Here is a 22,914-nt window from a genome sequence, read left to right as displayed (position 1 = left end):
CTGTTTTCTTAGGATCCAATTCTTTACTACTACTAAAAATAAATTTAGAGAGAATAAAAATGTCAGGAAGGATTCAGCTAGTGAGGGATGCTGCCAGCTTAGCAGTTTGTGAAATTAAAACTTTAATTTTTTTTAATATATAAAAGCCAGATATTCTCACTATAAAGAAGTTAATTTCTTATGCTTACTATGAAAAATTAAACATCTTGTACTTAATTTTTGTGTTACTTAAAGCATGAATGATCTTGCAGTGATCTTGAATTGAAATTTCAAGGACATGGCTTGCATTTGTGTGTTTTTTCTTGCTTTTTGTTTGTTTGTTTCCTTTCTGCAGCACAAACATTAAGACTTTCAAGTAGACATTTAAATTATTAACTTCTAAATGTACCATAGTAACAGTTTTTCACTAAAAAAAACAGGCAAGGTATAGAAAAGATATTATTCTTAAATGTTCCGTTTTTATATAAGAGAAAGCTTTTTGTCTTTAAATAAATCAGAAATAGTTTTAAATGAATCTGTCACTTATCCTTGCTATGACTTTTAGCTAGCCATTCCACTGACCTGAGAAAGCTAAGAGACTGACCTTTTTTGTTTGTCCTCAAAGATTTCACCTCTAAACAGTCCCGCCCTTCTAAGGAGCTGCAGCAGTTCAATTATTTTGCTTTTAGTGTTATGCGTACATTATATAGGTTACATCACAGCTGCTTAGCCTGCAGTGCTTAGAAACTAGCCAGGTGGGACTGGAACATCTGTGCTGCACTCTAACACCACCAGGGACAGCTTCCAACATCTGGTGCCATTTCTGAATTGTCTTATCGCTGCAAGACATTCTGCCCCATCTGCTACTCTCAACTGGGTTAATTAAACTAGAACCATCTCCTTTTTAATAAATGGCTAGCAGTAATAAAAGGAAGCATTCACTTTCTAATACATGCGTACTTGTATTTCTTTTTAATGTTATTTTACTGTAGACATTGCTAAGAAGGCAACTGTTCTTCCAAGGGGACATGTCTTTTCTTGCAGGGCGTGTAACATATGGCATAAAACATGAGAAACACAGAAGGTATTGCAAGGATGGTCCTTCTGAATTTTTAGAAATATAGTACTACTAAAGCCATTTTACCACCATTTTAAAAGGGAAAAGATTCCACTAAGTTAAAAAAATTCTTCACCACAAACTCTGAAGTGACGTAATAAGCATTTTATACACAGAAGTGTTTTGATGTTTACTCTGTCTACTGCAATGCACATCCTCAATTCTTTCTTCCCCACCAAGTTCTGAACTCTGTAAGAGGGACACAGGTGAATGGTTTGAAGGTTTATAAGCAGAAAGAGTAGCAATACCACACTCTAAAATTCTTCCAGATTGCATCCTAAAACAGAAAAACAAGCTCTCATGCTATGCCTATTATCCCTGGGTTGTTTGTCAACATGTCCAGTTATTTCATTTTTAAAAATACATTTTAACCCCTGAGAACATTATGGAGTTATTTGTCAACTTTTTCTCCACCTCTATTGCCTATTTGAAAATGAAAGAGTGCTGGAGAAAGGTTGGAAAGCTTAAGCTAAATGCATTAACTCACTAAAGATAACACCGGCTAAGATTAAAGAACCTAATCTCCTGTAACACCTAAAAAATTACTTCCAGCAGGTCCATGTATTGTACATCTCAAACAGCCTGCTCCTTTACAGCAACTACCCACCTCCCCCTACATACAAGTTGTACTACTATAGTAATGTATAAAATCCTAAGCCTCACCAACTTTCTTCCACATCTCCACACCTAAAAATACATAGATATGCAAATTCTGAGTTCGCTGAATTCACATGACTTCCCTGCTAACTTCTTCACAGGACAGATCAAAGGCTGCTTGTGATCCTTTCTCTGTCTCTTGCTTGACACCGGGAATGTTCCCACACCCTGTGCTGCAAGGAACAGTGGTCATAACAAGTGACCTGCATGTGAAGGACAGTGCTAATCTTCTCAACATGAGCTATCCTTAAAGATTCCCATGCGAGATCTGTCACTAGAAATGAACCTTTTCCATCTGCTTTTCCAGGTCAGGAAAGAGGTTATTTAGCAGGGCCAGCTGGTAATACGCCTCTTCTCAATGCCATTTCTAAATGCTGCTTTGGAGAAAAGGAAAAGATAATAGAGAGAGTAGAGGGGAGGGGTGGAAAAAAGGGTTTGCTACAGTGAAGAACTAAACTAATGGTAAAATAAAAGCACTTTATGTCTATTTGAAATATAGGAAAGCTCAAATTGAACTTGACATTTTTGTTCTTTACACAGACACACACACACACACTTATATATATAAAATTAAGAATACAGACAAATATAAGCATAAAAACCAAAAAGTAAAACCAAAAAGGCTTCAATCTTTTTCCAGTCAAAAGGACACAGGCCATAATAACCAAGTATTGAAGCTTCAAGTATTGATTAGGGGTAGTGGTTGGAGTCCAGGATATTAAAATTCCAGAGCTGTGGTAAATCCTATGTACATGAACACCTTTGCATATGAAGTTAACTAAGTAAAGAGAATAATGCAAAATAAGTCAGTCCTGATGCTGAGATGTAGATTGCCGTGACAGTTTCCCTCCTCTCCTATAGAATTTTGATATATATTCTATTAAATTCCTGCAGAGGTATCATTTTGGTATCCTAGTGATGAAAGGAATTCTGTTGCGTAGGGTGTTCATAACGCTGCCTTTGCTCAGACATTATAATACCTAGTGTGACATATCACATGGGTTCTCACTACAACATACCCAGAAGTGACATAATTCAAGACAGAACTGAACAAAAGTAGTCTTTACACATGTGAATGCAGTCAAATTGCCACATATGGGACTCCAGCCACTGGACTGCCACTGTTGGAACAAAGTCTCTTGTCTGAAAGAGGTGCTGGAAGAGGCTGCCCAGCAAAGTGTTTGACTCACCATCCCTGGAGCTGTTCAAGAAACATTTAGAAGTGGTGCTAAGGGACATGGTTTAGTGGAGAAATATTGGTGGCAAGTAGACAGTTGGACTAGATCATCTTGAAGGTCTTTTCCAACCTTAGTGATTCTATGATTTTTAGATTTTCTTTAAAATGAAGGCAGGAGCTGAGTATCTACGGTGCCAATACATACACACTTCTACAAATAATATTACACATATCTAATAATACAAGTTGCTTATTTGTAATGGAGAAAAGTTACAAAGAAAGGTTTTTATTCATGAAAAAGTACATGCTCACACTTAATTCTCTATTCAAACTGATCTTTAAACAAGAAATTTGCTCACAGTTAACTGTCAACTGTGCTGTGAGACTACAAATGCATGAAATTCCCTTCTCTATTCTAAGCTAGCTATAATCAAAACTGTTAATATTTAAAAAAACAATAACCCTGTAAACACAGGGTTGACTGATCTGGTGGTTAGTCTTTGTGCTGCTTTTATTAACCCCCCCCCCCCCCCCCCCCCCCCCCCTCACACAATACCTTGCTGCAAAAGGTTCTAGGCAGCTCGAAGTTTTGAGTTTTAATTTCTCAGTTTATCTACTCCTCTCTATCTTTGGAACATCAAACAAGTTTATCCTCAGAATTGGTTCATCAGAATATGCATTAAGATGATTAAACAAAAAAAAGCACACTAACCTGTTGCAACTGGCTGGCTCGCTCCATCAAACAACAGATCAACCAGGTCATTAGATGATTTGCTGCCAGAGGATACAGAAGCCTGAAGAAGAAATACAATAAATCTTTTATGTCACTATGCTTTTAAAACAGAACTGGACAGATGAATCATTTGTTCAAGGATAAGATGTCTTCCTATAAGAAAACAGGAAGGTTGAAATATGCAGAACTCCTTTCACATTGACCAGCATTAAGAGAGAAAGTTACATTTCAACTGTTCCACAATGATTAAAAGTCTTCATAAAGAAGCAAGGAAATTAAAGTAGGACAAAAAACTCCACTTAACCTGAAGTTTCCTTAAAAATTTCTACAGTTATCTTTATATATATATGCATACATATATACACACATACAAAAAAAAAACAGAGGTCTGCCTGATGAATGTAAGCAGAACTTCTGTGGAAGTTACTGAGATGGACCTGAAATTAAGACAAGCTTAAGGTCAGTCCAGTTCAGAAGACAACTGTGCTCACACAAGCAATTCAAAATGACCTTGTTTAAAGTGTTATATTGTCTACAGTAACTTACAGAAGAGCCTAAAAGCTGTGTAATTTTAAGTCATTGTGTGTGAAATATGGTTTGAAGTGCAGCTGTTTGTCTATTCCAAAACCAACCGACATCACAAAAAAAGAAAACTGAAGTCATTTAAGATGAGCGCTTTCTAGAGGTGGCAGGTTTGTCTTTGAAGTCAATTGCTGAAATCTAGCTAAATTTCTGACCAAATATTGAACAGCTAGTTTCACTGCCTTTGAAAAATCACTCATACTCATTTTTGATAGAACAGTTCCCCGAATGCTTTATATTAAAAATTCTATTCCTAAAGTAGAAATTGCCTCAGAGTTTAAAGAAAGTTTTCCAAATTCATATTCTACTGTGCTCTTCTGTTGTCTCACCTTTGCTGTAGGCTGCCCAGCATGAGATGCAGCATTCTGTTCTGGGCTTGCTTTATCACCTGTATAATGTGCTGCTGCTCCTAAGTCAATGGTTTTTGAAGGATTTGCTGAACGTTTGTGTCTGCTGGTGATAATTTCTGTAGCCTGCGTAATATGAATATGTTTGGTTGTCACAGTCTCCTCTTCATTTTTAAATTCGGCTTTGGGAGATTTACTTCTTCTTGATTTTTCCTCATCACTGTCACTAGAAGAATGAAATTGATAAATATTATTCATGATGGACTACCCAGTTAGTAAAGCAGACATTTGGCTTAGGCCACAACAGCCTTGATTATTGCAGTTCCTTGTAGCAATGGTTCATAATGAAATACTGCTACATCCTACATTTGAGAAAGCTAGTGTTTTAGCCCTAAGTAACACATCATAACTATAGTACCACACCTATAGTATAGGAGAGAGGAAGAGAAGCAAGTTACCTTGTTAAATATTAACTGTAAGTCCAATACAGAGGTTAATAGGAAATCAGGTGTTTAAATCCAGAGTACTTAATCACCTTCTGATGGGAACTCCTCCACACATTATATAACAAGTCAGCAACAAAACGTTTAGCTGGCAAGACGGTTCATCACTTACACCAAGAACCCGCAAACAGTGAACAAGATTATAGGTACTAACTTTCAGATTTCAAGAGTACCACATTCCTATTTCAATCCATTTCCCTTTCTAGATAAACAGGCTTTTATTTTCTTCAGGATGTTTGTGGAAAAACTTTTTACAGAAGTATGCAACGCAGTGATAGTATTCATTTTCCACAGGAAAACACATTTATTCTCAAAATGAGAAAGAATAAAAGCATCAGCATTCTAAGTGAACACTTTTTAGATGTCACTGCAATATTCTTTTATTCTTAAAATTTTCTACTCTTACATTTTAAGCCTTTCACAAGCAAACTAATTTTACCTCCACTAATAGCCATGTTGCCTGTTATCATCAAAGCAAGATTTGTACATAACACTGAAAATTACTGTAAAAAAAGCTTAAATATATTGTAAAGTATTTTGAAATAGTAATTCCCTTAGCAAGGTATTTGAAAGTGGAAAGGTTTTATATTTTAATAATGCATTAGAAAACTAAAACTGTAAAATTTAAGAAATGATGTCCCTTTGTCAGTACGAATATGACAGTAGCTGAAATATACTCTGGAGGGTAGCCTTTGTTCTCTGTTAACAATAACAGGCTTTTTGGAACACACTGCATGTGTTTCATTTCCTCTACACACACTACCTACACACCACTAGGGATGATGGCTCAATTCATTACTGTTAGTGAGTGTAAATGCTCAGTGTACTTTTCTTTTTTTTAAAGAAGTTCTTGAAATCACAGCTACAGGCCCAGTGACTGGTGGCATTTGTTTGAGCCAACCTTAGCAAACAACTGAGCTCTAATGTTATCACCTAAACTTATACTTCCAACTTTAACACTGACTTGCAACAACAGGCTACTGTTCCAGTTAGGGATTCCTGCACATATGCCAACTATGTACAAAATAAATACAATGGGACCACTAAGCACATTCTCATTTATGGCATCAGGATTTAATACAAGCACACAGAGAAGATCGATGTTCACGTTAACACACTACATCATACACACTCCTCTGAGGACTTTAAGATGAATGTTTCTTTTTAAGTGTGTTGAAATATCTAAGGTCAGGACAATCACAATTAAGTCTCTTAAATCCTGCTGCAATGCAATTCTTGTCTTCACTATAGAGCCTGCCGCGACCATGCGTACACTGTGGGCTGAGGAAGTGACTGATAATCAAAGTCCCATCAATATGAGAATGAGAAAGAGTGAGTCTTCAGTGATCCACAGCAAAATAAATGTCTAAAAGCTTTTGAAAAAAGAAATTAAACATGCATGCCAGAATGCAGGACAAACATTACAATACCCAATTTCCTATGACAACCTGTACCATTTCAGAACTGTCTCCGGAGATCTGGTTTAAATTTTTTCCTTAACCATCACATTAACAGCAATCAAACATTACAGATTAATGTTCCCTTAAAGTGTATTTACCGTGCTCAGAATAGTAAAATAACAGTGCTTCAACTGAGAAATGCAGAATTAACTTAAAAAATAGAAGTTACAGCTCGCACTGTACTAAATAATTAAGAGATCTAGAAAGGAAGTAACGTGGCTGCAAATTCCAGAAACTAAACTATGGATACACATTCTCTTTGCCTTGAGTTTAGTGTATGTTTTTGCTTTCTTTGAACAACATTCCTTAAGGCAATAGATATAGTTATCAACAGCTTGAGACCATCTGAATACCTGCTACAAATGTTAACAAAAGTCGCCTTTAAACACTGCTGTTGCATCCTTTCACAGCAGCACTGATGCTTTGCTTCCCTTCCATTCTGCTACCTGCAGCAACCTTCCTGAACACCAGAGAAACAAGGATTGATAGAGTGCAAGAATTCTTATGGAAAAAAACCTAATGGATCTTCTGAAACAATGTGTATCTGCAGGTTAATTTAGAAGAATAAAATGCATACAAGGCTAGAATCAGGGCAGCAATTTATTAGTTCTTTGGTCTTAGGTGAATAAATCAAAACTAAGAGAAAAGTAGAGTTTTTCCTACTCCTGTGGGATATTGTTTATGGTCTTCTCTAATTCCAAAGGGATATATTTCTGGAAAAAAAAAAAAAAGACTCTTCCACAGCAGTGCATAAAAATGCAGAGTAGGTTTCTCTGTCCTTAGTTGTGTGTACTGCTATTTCACTGTAATCTACTACAAACTCAAGCCAGATACATCACAAGTTAAGTTCTTAGTTATTTCGAGCATTTTTTTTTTCTCCCATGGAAAATACCAGCTTTGCAAGCAGTCAAACCCAGAAGTTAGGCCAAGAACTTCTGGTGTGTATACTGGAGGTAAAGATTGTGTCATCTGACTTCCATTAAACATTCTGAAGATGCGTAAATCAGATTTATTCTCTGTGCTTCAAAGACCTTTATTGGCTTTACAGTGCTAAAGAAAATGATTTATAAAGCCATTAAACTCGAAACAACAGAACACAACTTCTTACAAATACAGCATTCAGTTAGTATAAAATGTATTCCTAAGTTCATATTTATAAAACGTCTATAATTGGAAATACTATAACTTGTAACTTCGATCTCCTTAGAACTTTTGATGCTTTCTGTAGGAAGAAATTGCTTCATTCTGGCACACTGATAAAATTTCATAGTTTTCGTGTGTCTAATCACTGTGCCAAGAGAAGCTGAAAGAACATTTTAGGCAATGTTTCAGAAGCCATACTGCTGTAGCTTAAGTTCCCATTTATCATAAGAAAATCTGCAGCTACCAAAAATCTTTCTTGCTCGTTTAGGCCCCCCAAATTCCCCTTTTATTTCAAATCTTGAGTTTACCATTGGAGATCAACAAAATTCAAGAAAGCAAATACTAACCTAACATTTATTACAAAATGGAAGAACAGCAAAAAAGAAGGGACAAGGCTTACAAGATCAAAAGAGAAATGAAAAATACGGTATTAACCAAAGGCAAATATGATCATAATTTGTGATAGAGATATACAGCAAATGTCACCAGAATAAGCTGCCTCTTTAAAAAGATCAGACTGCATGAAGGACTGTGAAATTCTGGAAGGTGCAAGGCTTTATATCAGCACGAGTTCAGGAGCCATTCAGAAATAAAGCAGAACATAAAACTGTTTATTGCACATTTTCTACATGAACTGTAGACAGTGAACTGTACGGCCATCAGGACACACTGCTTTTGAAAGTACAGAAAAGCACACAGCAATGTATCATTAAGTTTGGAATTGTTAACTTTTCTTCTGTTCCTGTCTTCTTTGTAGTCTATCAACAGCAAGTTCTAAGAGAAAACTCAGATGTGTGCAAAGAATAAGAGTTTTATGATTTATTCATGTCATAGTAAGACGACCATGCTGCCTTTATCTTGGAAATGCTACCATTATTTTAGTTTTCCTATGAAATTGCTCCAGTTTCATAGATTTTGTAATATATACATACACATATGCAAAATGTACATCTATGTGGATAAACATATAGTATATGTGTGTGTGAATGTTTTTGAACATGTTCCCTGTAAGAAATGCTCATCAGATCTCAGTGCATATTTGAATTTAAGCTGTTTCCCAAAAAGGTATGATTTCAATATACTTAAATACTTCCTCTTCAGCAATTTCAAACTCTTAAGTGTGAATTTGATCTCTGGATAATAAAATTTAACGCACATGTTGAAAAGTGATGTTTTTAAAGATCTTTCTACAGGCAAAGCAGAGTAGGTTTTCTTCCTAATTCAAAATAATTAGTTGCCATACATAAAATACAAGTTTCTCGAGAAGGTTCTGTTTTGTTTTTCTTTTTAATGTGCAGAAGTCAGTCACCTGTACTATGTTCTTCCTCAGATAAGCATAGTGAAGCAGCATTGCATCAAGACAGACTAAAGCAATTTTGTATCTCCCTCTTCTTTAACACTTCAGCATTTGGCATAACTGTAGCATTAAAACAGCAGCTTCAGGTACACTGGCACAAGGAAGACCACTGAAATGCTGAGACAAGCAAAAGCTTAGGAACTTCAGCCAAATTCCCTGCACTGCCAGCAGCCATCTAAGCTAGGGGCTATAGTGGAAGGCAGCCAAAAGCAGTTAACTATGAACAGAGCTACATTATTCCCTGAGGCTAAGCTGCGTAAGAGAAGCAGGTATTGACCCTAAACACGTTTCCACACAAAGAATGGCAGCAGATTGTAACTAATAATCAGTAGTGTCAAAGAGCTTTGTAACAGCAATTTCACAGAAGAAATCCATGTTAAAATAGCTCTAGTACCTGCATCTTTCTGGAGAGTCCTCTCTGTCTTTCCTTCGGAACTTGCTGATGGTGTCATCGATTGTGCTTCCAATTTTGTCGCTTAGCTCACCTAACTTATCACTGAACGGAAAAGTAGATTTTTTATCCCAATCTTCATCCCATTTTGACTTGGGCTCAGGATCGTATCTTTCACCTGTGTAAGGCATTAAGACAAAAAATACTAAAGGTAACAGCAAATGAATGCCTGTGGTCCCTTTCAAATTGTTCTCAAGTTTCTCCCCCCTACATACATAAAGCTTACACGTTTTCAAAGCAAACTGAAAGCTCCTGTAATGCTGAATTAACATTTCTACAGCAAGGCACAGCATGTAACACACATCATTAAGTGGCAGAAATGCAGAATCAAAGACTTTTGTTTATGACATCCACACAATCTTAACATACTACGCAGCACATCAGGATACTATTGGATTCTGCTGGAGAACCCCAAGAAGTACAACCAACCCTGTCTGCATAAGCAGCTTATTGGAAATGGGACATCCTAGTTCTATAACAGTCACTTAATGCATGATATTTCATCCCGAGCCGACCTGCTCACAGAGGTAAATCAAAGGTTTTTATACACCGAAATTCAAGAACAGATAAAAGCATTGTACCAAAATATTGAAAGACAAGAGTGAAATGCACAGTAACTTTGTTCTTCTTCTATGCTCATCATTTAAATAAAATCTTTCAAAAAGATGAAAAAGAGGCTGTAAAGCAACTCACCTTTTCTTCAGCCATGGAGTACCCTGGTCTTTACTGAACACTTAGAAAATCTGTCCCTTTCTAATCAAGTAATTGAGAGCTCCACAGTGAGACCTTAAAGATAGCTGATAGTTTTACTTGACATCAGTTCATCTGATTAAGAAAATTTTGTAAAAGAACCTAAGCCTAGACTTAATCACACCTAGACAAACTGAGTTTAAATTACAAGAAAAAAGAGCACTTTAAAAGTGTAACAAAGACTTAACCTATCAGAACCACAGCATGCTTTGCTAGCTAGTATATACAGAACAACCCAGAACAACTGAGTATAGCTCAGTTTCTAGACAAAAATTTTAAACATATGCATTTTTTATTTGGGACCATCACACATGGAAAAGGATTGTGTTTTTTTTTTTTATACTATTGAAATATGTGAATTTTACTGCAAAAGCTGAGTAAGACTGAAGAGAAGAAAGGAAGAATGGTGAAAAATTCAGTACTTCAGGTTAACATACAAATTAAATTGTAGCTTGGGTAATGTTCAAGATGAATTCAATTAAGCCATTTTTAATAAAAAGAAAATGATGGATTTCAGCTCTACAAGGTGTGGAATTTGAGATCCATCTGCCCAATAACATGATATACCAGAGAATACATTTTTCTCATCAAAGAAATTGTCTCCAATGCATGTCTCCAATCATATTTTGTTTAGCTCTACAAAGGACAGACAAATTTGTTCAAAGTTGAGCGCCTGATAGAAATCAAGCAGACACTCAGTGGGATCTCTTTCACCAGAGAAGGAAAAACTGTAAGAAACAGCAGTACTACATTAAATTTTGCAGGAGAATGAAATGGCCTTATTTCAGCTTATGTCATGCTCCCAAGCATTTTAAAGTAGGTTCCATTAAAAGATTTCCTTGTGCAATAGGAATTTTAAAATAAAGATAAGAACTTAGAACTCAGCATTTTCCGGACAAAAAGAACTAATGAGAACTGTGAAAATACATGCATTTTCTATTTAAGTAACTAGATTTTTTTTTAGGTTAGAAGTCTGACCTGGGAGAGAAAACTTGTTTTGTGCAGCTAGGAAGATTAAGGACTTTACTCAACAAATGAGAGTAAAATTAAAAATCCTTTACCATAAAAACGGAATACATGACAAAAGGAGATAGTCCTTTAAACTCAAAAACTTGAATGATATCTTAAGAATATATGGAAAAAAAAAATCTTCTACCCAGCATACATAGATGGATCACGACTCTGTTCAGAGCAAGTCAAAAGAAAAGCACAGAGAGAATAGATAGAGGAGCATGTACTTGAAGTACAGATGCAGTGACTCATAAGTATTTCTTAAAGAGAGAACCAGCAGAGTTCCAAGCTAGTAGCAACAGCCTGTAAGAATATAATAGAGACATCCTGCCACAGAGATGGAGATTTTCATCTACTCTGCATATGAGGAAAATGGAGAACAGAGGAACATGGGGAAGTAGCCTGTCAAAAATTGTAGAGCACAAGTAAAGAGGAGAAAAAAATGCAAAGCACTAAACAGTAGCAGTTTAAGTATAGGTCACGTGCAGTTCCTACTCATACATATCATATACCAAACCTTTCACTCAAAGAAGTCACTGATTTTAGCAAACCAAAGGCTTGTATCATTGTGACATGGGGGCTCATCCCTTAATAAAAGAACCCAAGAATCTACCCATGCCAAAGAAAATAAGATAAACATTTTAAGACTGACAGCTAAATAATGGATGACATGCTGGGATGCATCATACATAAAAAGCAGGTTCAAGCTCAGATCCCTGCTACGCACTATGGCAGGGACTGGGGAGCAAGAAGGAAGCTGCACACTTGGACTAAGTATGAAAACACAGTGTACCAGTTGTGAGCCTTTATCTGATCAAGGTTGTCAGACAGAAGAGTGTACTCTCTATAAACAAAAACAAATTGATGGTATTTCATCTTCTACTGCCAAAATCCTATATAAGCTTAATAGGTCTACATAAAGCAAATTGTGTCTTACCTCTGGGAGTCTTCCCCTGAAAAGCACGTAGGACCAACACTACTAATCAAACAAGGTTTCAAAAACACTGAGACAGTGACTTGACAAACTCCTGATATATAAGGTGTACGATATACATGGTGCACATATTTAAAGTCAAATCTGACAGACAACAGAATCCACATAGATAATCCAGTTATCTCTCAAATGTCTAAAGAGAATTACTCGGTGAATTAACAACCCTAATGGTATATAGTACCTCCATTGTTTGACCAAACAAGTGGTACTGTCCTGAAAGCCCTAATTCCAGTTAAACAATGGTTCTAAAGTAGGTTGCAGAAAGTAGGTAAAACAGTATTCTTGTCCTATGGGAGACAGAAAGTATCACTTTTTTTTTTTATTACAGTAAGAGTAAGAAACTGACTTCCCTACTGCTACAGCAGCATTCATTTCTCAGTGACACTCCATCTAAAGGTAAAAACGAAACAGCTGAGCTTTGGCTAAGCCACTGCATCAATTTCACCTGTAAGTTTTTTGTTAACTTATTTACATGAAAACTCACTAAAAAAACTGAAGAATCTGCCAATGAAAAATAGGTTTTTGAAGTAATTGATTTAGATTTATATGTGGGGGAAAGAAGTGCAAATTTATTTAATAATAATACAAACACTGACAGTTAAAGAATTACAAAGAAAAAAACATCTAAAAGAGCATCTTAGAAATTCCTTAGTAATTATTGGGGCTTTTTCCCCTGCATATCTAAGGCAAGTTCAAAGCCTGGATTGTCAACTCTTGACCATCAAATCCTCATTAGTACTTACTATATCGGAACCCTCCTACACTGTCCGAAGAAACACCAATGTATTTGTCTTTGTTCTTCTTTGCTTTCTTCCTTTCTTCCCGAAGTCGATCATCATCTTGTGCAAATTCAACCATTTCTTTTACTTTCTGGCGTATATTTATACCCTGGTCCTTGCCATTTTCATCTATGTAAGTAATGCAGGAAAGGGAGTGTGAAAGAGAAGGGGAAGAAATGAGAAAAGAAAATAAATCAGAGGCACTAATAGTGAACTTCACAAACTAACAAGAAACTTTAAATTACGATTAAAGTAATTGAAGTGAAAGATCTTATGGATACCAAGGTCCACTGCTTCTGTTTTAAGGGGACCAAATATTGTTTCAACACAATGTTCAGCCTTACATAAATGACAGTTCACTGAAATGGTGTGTTTAGAAAGTGTTTAACTGCTGCCGAAACATTGAAAAGATCAATAATGATAAATAAAAATTATATTTTCCACAAAATATTTTAACCCTCCAGAACATAAGCCTTTTTGCTCAGTCTTTCTGGTACAGTTTTTGCAACTTTAATTGCAAGAACTCACTCTTACTGCAAAACTCAATTTTTGAAAAAGTGCTTTCAGTTGGGATGTACTACAAGCTAAATATGCTCCTTTCCCAGCCTTTTTCACATTCAAAACACACACTGGCCTTGCTGCCTTTGCACTGTAAATATTATTTGGTGGGAGGAAAAAGCCCTAGCTTCAAACAGATGTGTGTGTTTTGGAGCTCTAACCTTTTCTTCCCATATGATTAAAGCTATTCCTTTACGGACACCACAGGGGACCAGTCTCTAGTGCATATTTTAATAAAAACCCGAACACTCATGTTGTGTTGGTTCTGTTGTTATTAGCCAGTCTTTTCTGCAAGTTCTTGTCTTCACTAATTAATACTCTAGGGTCCCACGTCTTGGATTCTGCACTCTTCACACAACTGGCAACAGTCACATTCTAATTAGACTGGGGAAGCTTCTAAGCTGGTTCAGGTGACTGACAACTCCAACTACTGTTTTAATTTGCTTATAAGATTTTTCTATTGCTCACCTACAAAGTGGTAATTTTCCAGGGATCGCAAATCATAAATGTGTTCTCTGGCACTTGTAACAACACGCTCTGATCCGTTCCTTATGAGGTAAGCTAGGAGCAGCAAAGACTATAAAAATACAAAGCACCTTATGATTGCATGAACAAAAGCTCGTTTTTTTTTTTAAAAAAAAAAACAAAACAAAAAAGAATTGAAATCCAAACCTGCCCCCACCAAAACTATTAAGTAATAAGATCTTCCCCTTTTATATAACTGCTTATCATATGGATTCACCTACAGAGAAAAAACAAAAGCAAAAAGCCAACGTCCATCTTCTCCCCTCTCTTCCCACAAACACACACCTTTTGGTCTTCAGGATATCAAAACTGTATGTGTTAAACTATCATTTATTGTAACCAAATCACAAGTAATTGCCTGCATCAGTGACTGCTTGTTTTAAAATACACAAAGAAATTTAAGAGAAAAAAAAAGTAACTGCAAAATGAAACATTTTCTTTCACTTCTCAGTCACAGCTTCCAATAGTTTTCACTGAAAAGTAACTCCAATAGAGATGTAAGAAGCCTTACGCTGGATGCAATGGATATTCAAAACTGCATTTCAGGACAAATTTGAGGAAGTTATGAAATAAATGAAGTTTAAGAATTACTTTAATTGCAGTTTTTTAAGTTTAGGATTTCTATCTGGGGAAAAAAACCACTTTAAAGTAGTGCCTTTAACAGCTAAAAACTATCATTATATTTCAACCTATCCAAAACTGATAAGCAATTCCAAGCAGTCTTTATAACATTAAGTAGTTATGTGTGATAGCATTAAATATTAATTTATATTGTACTTCGGGGAAAACAATTACTATGAATACAAAACATCAAGCACCTGTGAAAAGCACAAACTATGCCTTGGAATTAATTGTCTTGTTCCAACCCAGGCATCAACAAAATAAGCTAGTTTAATACATCAGTTCTAAAAAAAATGAGGTTATATTTGCATAATTCAGTGAACACTGAACACCACTTTAAGTGCAGCATGATATTCTTAAGCAAAAAGTTTCCATACCATGCTAATTAGCCGAAGACAAGAAAAATGCAAATGATTTTCAGTTCTGTTTCCAAAATGCAAGTAGGACATACCCTCATACAACAAGATCTCTAACAAAACTTCCTCCACTCAAAGCAAAACCACAATTTACAGAATTATGAACTGTCATACAATTAAGATTACATTTAAGTCTTATTTCAGCTATTTTTTAATTCCTTTAAGAACACTGTCTTGATAGCATAATAATTTATCATCTGCTTCTCTTGTAGCACAGTAACAATTCCCTTGGTTAGATTAAAAATGTGAATATTACTCCAATACTTGAACATCAGCAAAATGTAATTACAATATCACACTCATTAAGTATCTTTTCTAAAAGCAGATATTTACTTTTCCATTGAAGGACATCTTTGATTGCAACAATAGGATTATTAAACAGAGTTAGTAAAGAAATTAAAGGTTGCTAGCAGAGTAAGTGATATCTAAATAAGACACTAAATCATAATATTACACTTATATCCTTCGTAAACCAAACAAAATCCTGAATACTTCATGTATTCATACACACCTTATAAACTCTCCTCCAGTTCTTTTTATTGTCTTTCAGCATGCGAGTCCAAAGCATGTTCATAAGTTCTGGAAACTGTTCATACATGAATGTTGCCCTAAAAAAATTAAACAAAAGGAGTAAAGAAATTTTATTCTCAGTGGCTTGCAATAACAGCTTGTTAGGTCTCAGCACTGACAGTAGATGGCAGGCTTGATCTAAACCCATCTGAGTTTGACAGCATTACAAGGGAAAAAACTATCACAGTTTCTTAGTCCTACAGAAGTAATTTACATTGTAGGACTACAAAAGAAAAAAATTAATCTACACATCTATGAAATGCATTCTTCTACTGCCTTAGAGAATAAAAATACCCTAACAAGCACAGCAACTACTCAAACATGTAACCTCCAAACTAATTTTGGCAGAAAACAATTCAAAAAAGGATTTGACCAGTTCTGTTCTATTTAGAAAGTCGCAGAAAATCAGTTTGAAAATGAACACTCCAAAAAAGTCAAACCTGCTGAACAAATGCTGAGGTTACATATGTAAAAATCAAGTTTCAAAAACAATTTGACTATGTTTTCTGCTTGACAGTTCCCAATACATTTTAAGATTACGCATTTAAAAAAGATTCTACGTTAAAAAAAGAGGAATTTCTTTACAGCATCCCTTCAGTATTATCAGTCAGCATACCACAGAGTTGATTTAACAGCAAATTTCACATTCCGCTATAAGATGTGCCTTTCTTCATCACTGACTCAAATTATCACTTACTTGGCAATCTCTCCCATGAGTTGCCCTGAAGGTCCCCATGGATCATCATTGGTTGCTTCTCGAACCTTAGACTCTATTTCTGAATAATTCATAACCACATTGGTGCTGCAAAGGAAGAAAAAAATTAACACACACAAAGATTCCCATCGAAACTGAGAAACACATGAAAACTTAATAATGATACTAGTGGGTACCTTAACGAGATACCTCTACAGGGTGGGAAAAAACATCTTTAGTGTAGGAGTTATCCTGAGGACACTATACAACACATTTATGTTATCTTTAAGGTTTTGCTATTCCATTAGTCTTCAAGAATATAGATGAGGAACTATGGATTACATTAGAGCTGGATTCAGTCCAGTAAAAATGGCTTTTGATCGAATTAAAATCCAAACTGAACCACTATAGTCAAAGGTGATAGCTTCCCTGACTAGACTTGGCTTGCTTAGAGCTTTGTACCATGTGTTTATACGCAAGAAGCTTTACAACTCAATCAGCAGCAGGTTTTATGAATGATGAGTGCTATGAGAAACTCACGAATATCAACACCAAACAGGCGATGGTAAAAAAAAAAAAAAAGCCAGGAACCAAACCCCAAAACAACACTCCAGTGGAAGACCACAGTAGAGATGAGATTCACTAGAGGGTCTGTTTTCCACCTAAAATTTATTCAAGGGAAAACAAAAAGAAAAGCTGTTTTACAATTACAGCAATGCAAAGATTACAAGGAATTCAAGCAACCTCTATAAGAGTTCACAGAAAAATGTAACTTGGAAAAAAGCATTTTTTTTCCCCATACGAGCTATATTACAGATGTTGATAAGTAGCCTGTTGTCCTTGCATTCTTTGCAGCACATCCAAAATAACTGACAAGTTACATATGTACACAAATTGAAGAGAAGTCTGAAAATTTAGTTAAAGTGCATTGCGCAGTTGGTTTCAGAAGCCAGTCCTGCAAGGTGACTCCAATATACCCATCATCCAATGAAGTCAAATTAGTTGAATTGTAAAAGGAATAAAGTGATATTATAATACAATGTTGAGGTGGTGTTCATCACTTAACACTCTCCCCCCCAGGAGAAAAATCAAGATGCTTTGTAGTTACCCCTCTGTCCATGTAGGAGTTATCACGTTCAGTTTTACTTGGCATAAAGATAGCAAAGATCTTGGGGCAGGGAGTAGAAGCAAGAATGAGATCCCCTTAAGTCCGAAAGAGCACACAGAAGGTAATTGTTAAAACAGAATAAGATTCCTGGACTTAAGCTTGGATTCTCAGCATGAGAATTCCTGCTGTCAGATTCTGATGGATGATTTTATTCAACTTTGTGTCTAAAGAGAACGTAAGTTATATGACTGAATAAATAATCAGAAAGCTCGCAGAACTCATCTGTATTAAAAAAAACATGCAGGAACACAGCAGTAGGTATGAACAACAGCAATTAAGGTTTTACAAATTCATTTACACTAAATGCACCTCAAGCTCCTGTTTTTGACATTTTTGTTTGCCACCCATACAAATGCAAGCTAATACAACTTTTATTTCCCAGATGCATGGATCTTAAAAAAAATACCCAAAACAAACAAGAAAGCCACAAGGCAAAGCTAGAGGCTCCAGAGCTGTGCTGCTTTCAGCACACTAGTTCCCTTGTCCTGAGCAAGGCAAGCCAGGGAGTTGAATGGAAAAGTTCTGTTTGTTTTTATAACCCTCCTTAAGCACTTGTTTGAGATGTGATGAGGAGCTGGGGGTGGGTGGAAGAGCATAAAGTTAAGCATTTCCTTCATTTGTTAGAGTAAAACATTTAAGATTGGAAAATGCATGAAAAGATGCAAACTAACTGTAAAGGAACAGCAGCATAAGGTATGGAAGAGCACCAAGGGTGAAAAACAGAGAACCAGGGGAACTGAGGTAACAATAAAAAAATAGAAGGTGAACTTAAAACTGACGAAACTGGGGAAAAAAAAGCTCTATTTCTAAAACAATCCTGCAGTGAAGTTATTGTTCAGAGCAACCAGGAGAAATCCCTTTGATAGACGTCAAGATGAGATGTAACAGCACAAAGCGTTCCAAAACAAAGCATCTTTAAGCCACATTTAATTCGGCAACAAATGTAAACTTCAAAAATAAAAAAAAAAGTTGTGTAGTTTGGCATCGTTCCAGGTCACTTAAAAATAACCACTTCTAAAAAGGTGGAAATATAGTTTTATTCTTCCTTTCCCATGTTTTCTATGGCCCTCGTTCCATGCCCTACCCATGATGCCTGTGACCTCTGCAACAAAAAATAATAATAATTTACGTCCAGATGTGAAGGGAAAAAGTGACTAGCTTGACTGCCAAGACTTCCTGTGATTGATGTGAATTTGATATCCGAGGACACTTTCCGACACCAGGGGGGGCTCTCTGATTAGTTTATACTGGGTGGCTTCCAGGGAGTCCTGCCGGATCCTATGGACACAGCCTGCTCTGCAAACTAATAGATGTCCATGGGTTGGAACTGACAGAGCATCCTAAAGCAGCCGGTGTTTAACAAATCCTACAGGAGTACATTTGGATTTACACACAACTGCTAATTGAAGCCCTGCACAATTGGAATCCTACAACAAGCACCTTTACAGGAACTTTTAACATGGACAAAGACATTGGACACATGAAGTGTATTCCAAAAGTTACATAAAAATTATATAAAAACATATATATAACATAAAAATTAATATACACAAAATAAATAGATGGGTTGACACCAACACTACAAGCTGTTGCATTCCTTTCGGGTTGTGTGCTACAGTTCTTTTAGGTCTATTAAATCAGACTAATGTCAGATTATTATTTTCTTGCCTGTACCCCTTACAAATTGCTTCAGCGTTGTTTCCTTTAAAAAACAAAACAGCTCAGTAAAGCCAGAAGAGCACCGTCACACCTCTGTGATGCAGCGAGCACAGGGATGGCAAGCAAAAGATTTGTTTCTGCATTGCTCACAAGAGAATGCTCAACTTTAAATGCTTACATCTACCAATTACAGCAACGCTGAGCAGGTACCTATTATCTGAGACTCGGGTTCTCCAGATGAATAAATGCACATTGCCATTGAAAAGTATAGCTATTACCCACTTACATTTTTTATTATCTCTGACTGCAGACAATGAGACATCACTACTTCTTCAAAAAAAGGCAAATACAGTTAAGTTTTCCATGCATCTTACTGTATCGTAACACACTCTGAAACTGAATCAATGTACCATTGATAAAACATCCCAAAAACACGTTGCCCAAGTTTTTGCCTGCACTTTCCCAAGAAAAATCTCTCAAAGGATCCAGGAGCTTATTAAATAATACCAAGTTTTTTTCTAAGCTATCTAGTGAGATTTGTAAATTTGAGATTAAGATGTCATCAGGATGCTGCAGTAGTCTAAAAAACCAATTAAAGAAAAAAGGGGAGAGTAGAGGTATGTGAGCAGTGAGTAGTTTTTCCACTTACTTTAAATGTACAGTTTAAGACAGAGGATAATATTTAGTTGATGTTCTTTTTCCTTGCAAGTTTATTCTCCCTAACAAGAAGTTCCATACCAAAAAATATAAAAAAAAAATCGAAAGGGAAAAGAAAAACCATGAAAAAAAAAAAGTACTATCTGCTACCTCAACCTTTCTACTTGCAAGGGTCCAAAAAGGTCCACAGCTTTCAGGCATAGGAAAAGAAAAATCCTACAGGTCTGAGATTACCCTCTGAGCAATACTCTGTAAAGGAAATACAGCTTGTGGATGGCCTATTTGTACATACACAGCCTTACAGACTGCAGGAACACTCCACAGGATGACATACTAAAGGCAAACTGTAAGAATGGCATCTTCCCATATCAGTGGACAGGGAAAGTGACCCACAACGTGGCCACAAATACAGACACCAGTAAGTCATGCTCTGGCAGAAAGCTTCTGCTGGATTCACACGTACTCCAGCACAAAGCTCTGTGCCGTGTCCTGGCAACTCTGCTGGGTTCATTCCTTACACAGGAATGCATGAACCAAGCTACAAATGCTCAGTAAGACAGTATTAGTGAGGAAGAGGTGTATCCTGCTGTCAGTAATGCATCAGCACTATATCATATCACTCTCTATATATCATACTCCTTGAACAAGGGACACTTTGGAAACACTGCTGTGGAAATATGAGACTCTGAACAGTCAGCCAAAGAAGTGGAAAAAGTCTCAGGAGTGGGGATGAGTTCAATCCTGAAAGGTTATGTGCACAGAAACAAATTTCCTCAGCTAACCTCCACTCTAAAATGAACCACCAAACCCCAATGTTAACCTTTGAACTAACAATAAAGACTTTAACAGTGATTTATACACACTTCCAGCAAACCTGCTAAAGAAAGGTGCAACAATTTTTGTCTTTGCTCACTCCAACTTGGTTAGAAGCTCAGATGCAGCAGCATTAGTAAAGGTACCAAGCTCAGTGCCCACAGCCTTCCCTAAAGAACTCCACAAAGCATTTCCCATATCTTCTGTATTTTCTCCATGGTCAGTGGCATTGATACCTCATCGCCCTGCATGAAATGGCAGCTCATTAAGGCAGCTTACTGTTAGATTCTGGGAGCAGTGTTCTTCTGGAGAAAACACATTTCTAAGACAAGCACCATCAGTTCATCAGGATAGGAGCAGATAGCTGTATGTCTCAATATTTCAGAGCTTCAAGTACCATGTGAACCTTGCACATTATATTCAATGCTCAGGCAGCATTAGTCCTTAACACACTGCAACCTTTAAATGGTATTTAAATAGGAAACTTGCAGTAGAGAAAACAAGAAGTGCTATGAGAAAAGAAGGTACTCATATATTAAGTGTAGTGAAAGAATTATACACCATTTAGAATGAAACTTGCTTTAATACATATTAAGGAATCACAAAGACTAACAGATCTTAGTCAGTGTTTCTGCTTCCAACTTAAAAGCTCTGACTATGCCCTGGGGCACGAGTCAGCCCGCTCCATTAAAGCGCCATTAGGATTAGAGTTGCTATTGATGTGGGTGGTGTCACTGAGGACACAAGCACCATTCTGGACATAAGATCCACAGAAGATTTGTGAAATGCCATGTCTAATCTCGTGAAAACTAAAATAAACAGAAGTCACAGAGAGGGTATATTACAACAGTTTCTTTATAGTGATGATAAAGGTATTGGATTGGACAGGGTAAGCCTAATTAGAAACACTTCTCAAACCTCTGGGAAGCTGCCCACTGTGCTGAGGGAGCCAGCAGCAGGAATGAAAAACCTGGTTACATAGTTAAATTTTTTTTCCAATGTATATTTCAAACCAATTACAATATCACGTATACATGGAACTCCTATGTGCATAATATTATGCCTTTAACTATTACTCCAAGGACATCACTGGATTATGCACCTTCTGTTTTCCTTTTTTTAATTTTACAACTGGGAACACTAAAATACTAAAAGCTGAGATGAGAAACTTCCTACATTTTACCACCATTAACAGTTTCCAATGAGACTATTCTGAAAATATCAGTTTAAAGACAAAATGTGGGGGGAAAAAAAATGATGTATTACACACATGACTATCATACATACAGCTGAAACATTACCGCTATTCAAACAAATAGCAATACTAAAGGAAGTGTATCTTCTAAAGAAAATGTCTCTTATAGGGAAGGATCTGCATGAATGCAGGGCAGCATAAGCTGGTATTATACAGTACTGTACTATCTCGTACAGTAACAAAATCCTGCAAGGAAGAAATACTTTAGCCTTGTGTTATTCCAATAGCAAAACAAACATCACAATTTTATCTTCTAAGTAACTAGGTGTTTAGCAGCATTATCCTTATAATAGGCAGCCTTGTACAATAACACTTTAATCTCATTATTTCTGTAATTTTGTTAGCAGCTTCTTTATTTTTAGGAAGCCTTCTGCACATCTCCAGTAATTTATACAGTAAGTAAAAGCACAGAAAACTTCAAATTGCTCCATGACAGAACAGCTGTCGCTGACTCAGAATAAAATCTCCCCACCTCACTTGGTGACATAGAAAAGGAGGACTTTCTACAGTAACAACTTTGGAAGTCTACATCCCAAAATTCAGTAAGATCACGTTCTATCAGCTCCGTGGATTTTAAAAATAACTAGACTGCACTGTCCAACCAATAATAAAAAAAAAGGATGGCATCTGAAAAATAAATAGTTAAGAAACTCTTAAATTACAATATGGAAAGTCTGCTTTGAATCTGATTAAGAAACAACATACACAGCTGCTCATTTAGTCATTGTGCTTCTCTGTCTCAACATTGCAATGATTTTTCTGGTGAAGTACACAAAAAAGAGTGTTTTCTCATGCAGATACTTTGCTACCAGCACAGTGGCAATCTCAACAAAAAAGCCTCTGGACAAAGGCAACAGTAACTTCAATCTGGAGGCTGAGCTGACACACAGTAAATACAGCTCAAGTGCCAGTTTTGTGTTCAGCAGCTTATTTCCTCC

General features: G+C 36.3%; 1 protein-coding gene across 3 annotated transcripts in view; it reads right to left on the bottom strand.

The window, feature by feature from the left end:
• Positions 1–22,914, bottom strand: part of CLINT1 (clathrin interactor 1) — a 47,059-nt gene that overhangs the window by 7,424 nt on the left and 16,721 nt on the right. For all 3 annotated transcript variants that reach the window (NM_001030615.2, XM_040646896.2, XM_046900349.1), the window contains exons 2-8: positions 16,428–16,532; positions 15,672–15,768; positions 14,067–14,175; positions 13,005–13,169; positions 9,450–9,624; positions 4,575–4,818; positions 3,643–3,724 (exon numbers count right to left, since the gene is read on the bottom strand). In NM_001030615.2, coding sequence (NP_001025786.2) covers positions 3,643–3,724; positions 4,575–4,818; positions 9,450–9,624; positions 13,005–13,169; positions 14,067–14,175; positions 15,672–15,768; positions 16,428–16,532 — 977 coding nt within the window. The remainder of the gene's footprint in view (positions 1–3,642; positions 3,725–4,574; positions 4,819–9,449; positions 9,625–13,004; positions 13,170–14,066; positions 14,176–15,671; positions 15,769–16,427; positions 16,533–22,914) is intronic.

The sequence above is a fragment of the Gallus gallus genome, chromosome 13, assembly GCF_016699485.2.
Source record: "Gallus gallus isolate bGalGal1 chromosome 13, bGalGal1.mat.broiler.GRCg7b, whole genome shotgun sequence".
Classification (NCBI taxonomy): Eukaryota; Metazoa; Chordata; class Aves; order Galliformes; family Phasianidae; genus Gallus; species Gallus gallus.
Note: the sequence above shows the minus strand (reverse complement) of the source record. Positions and strands in the feature narration are given on the sequence as shown.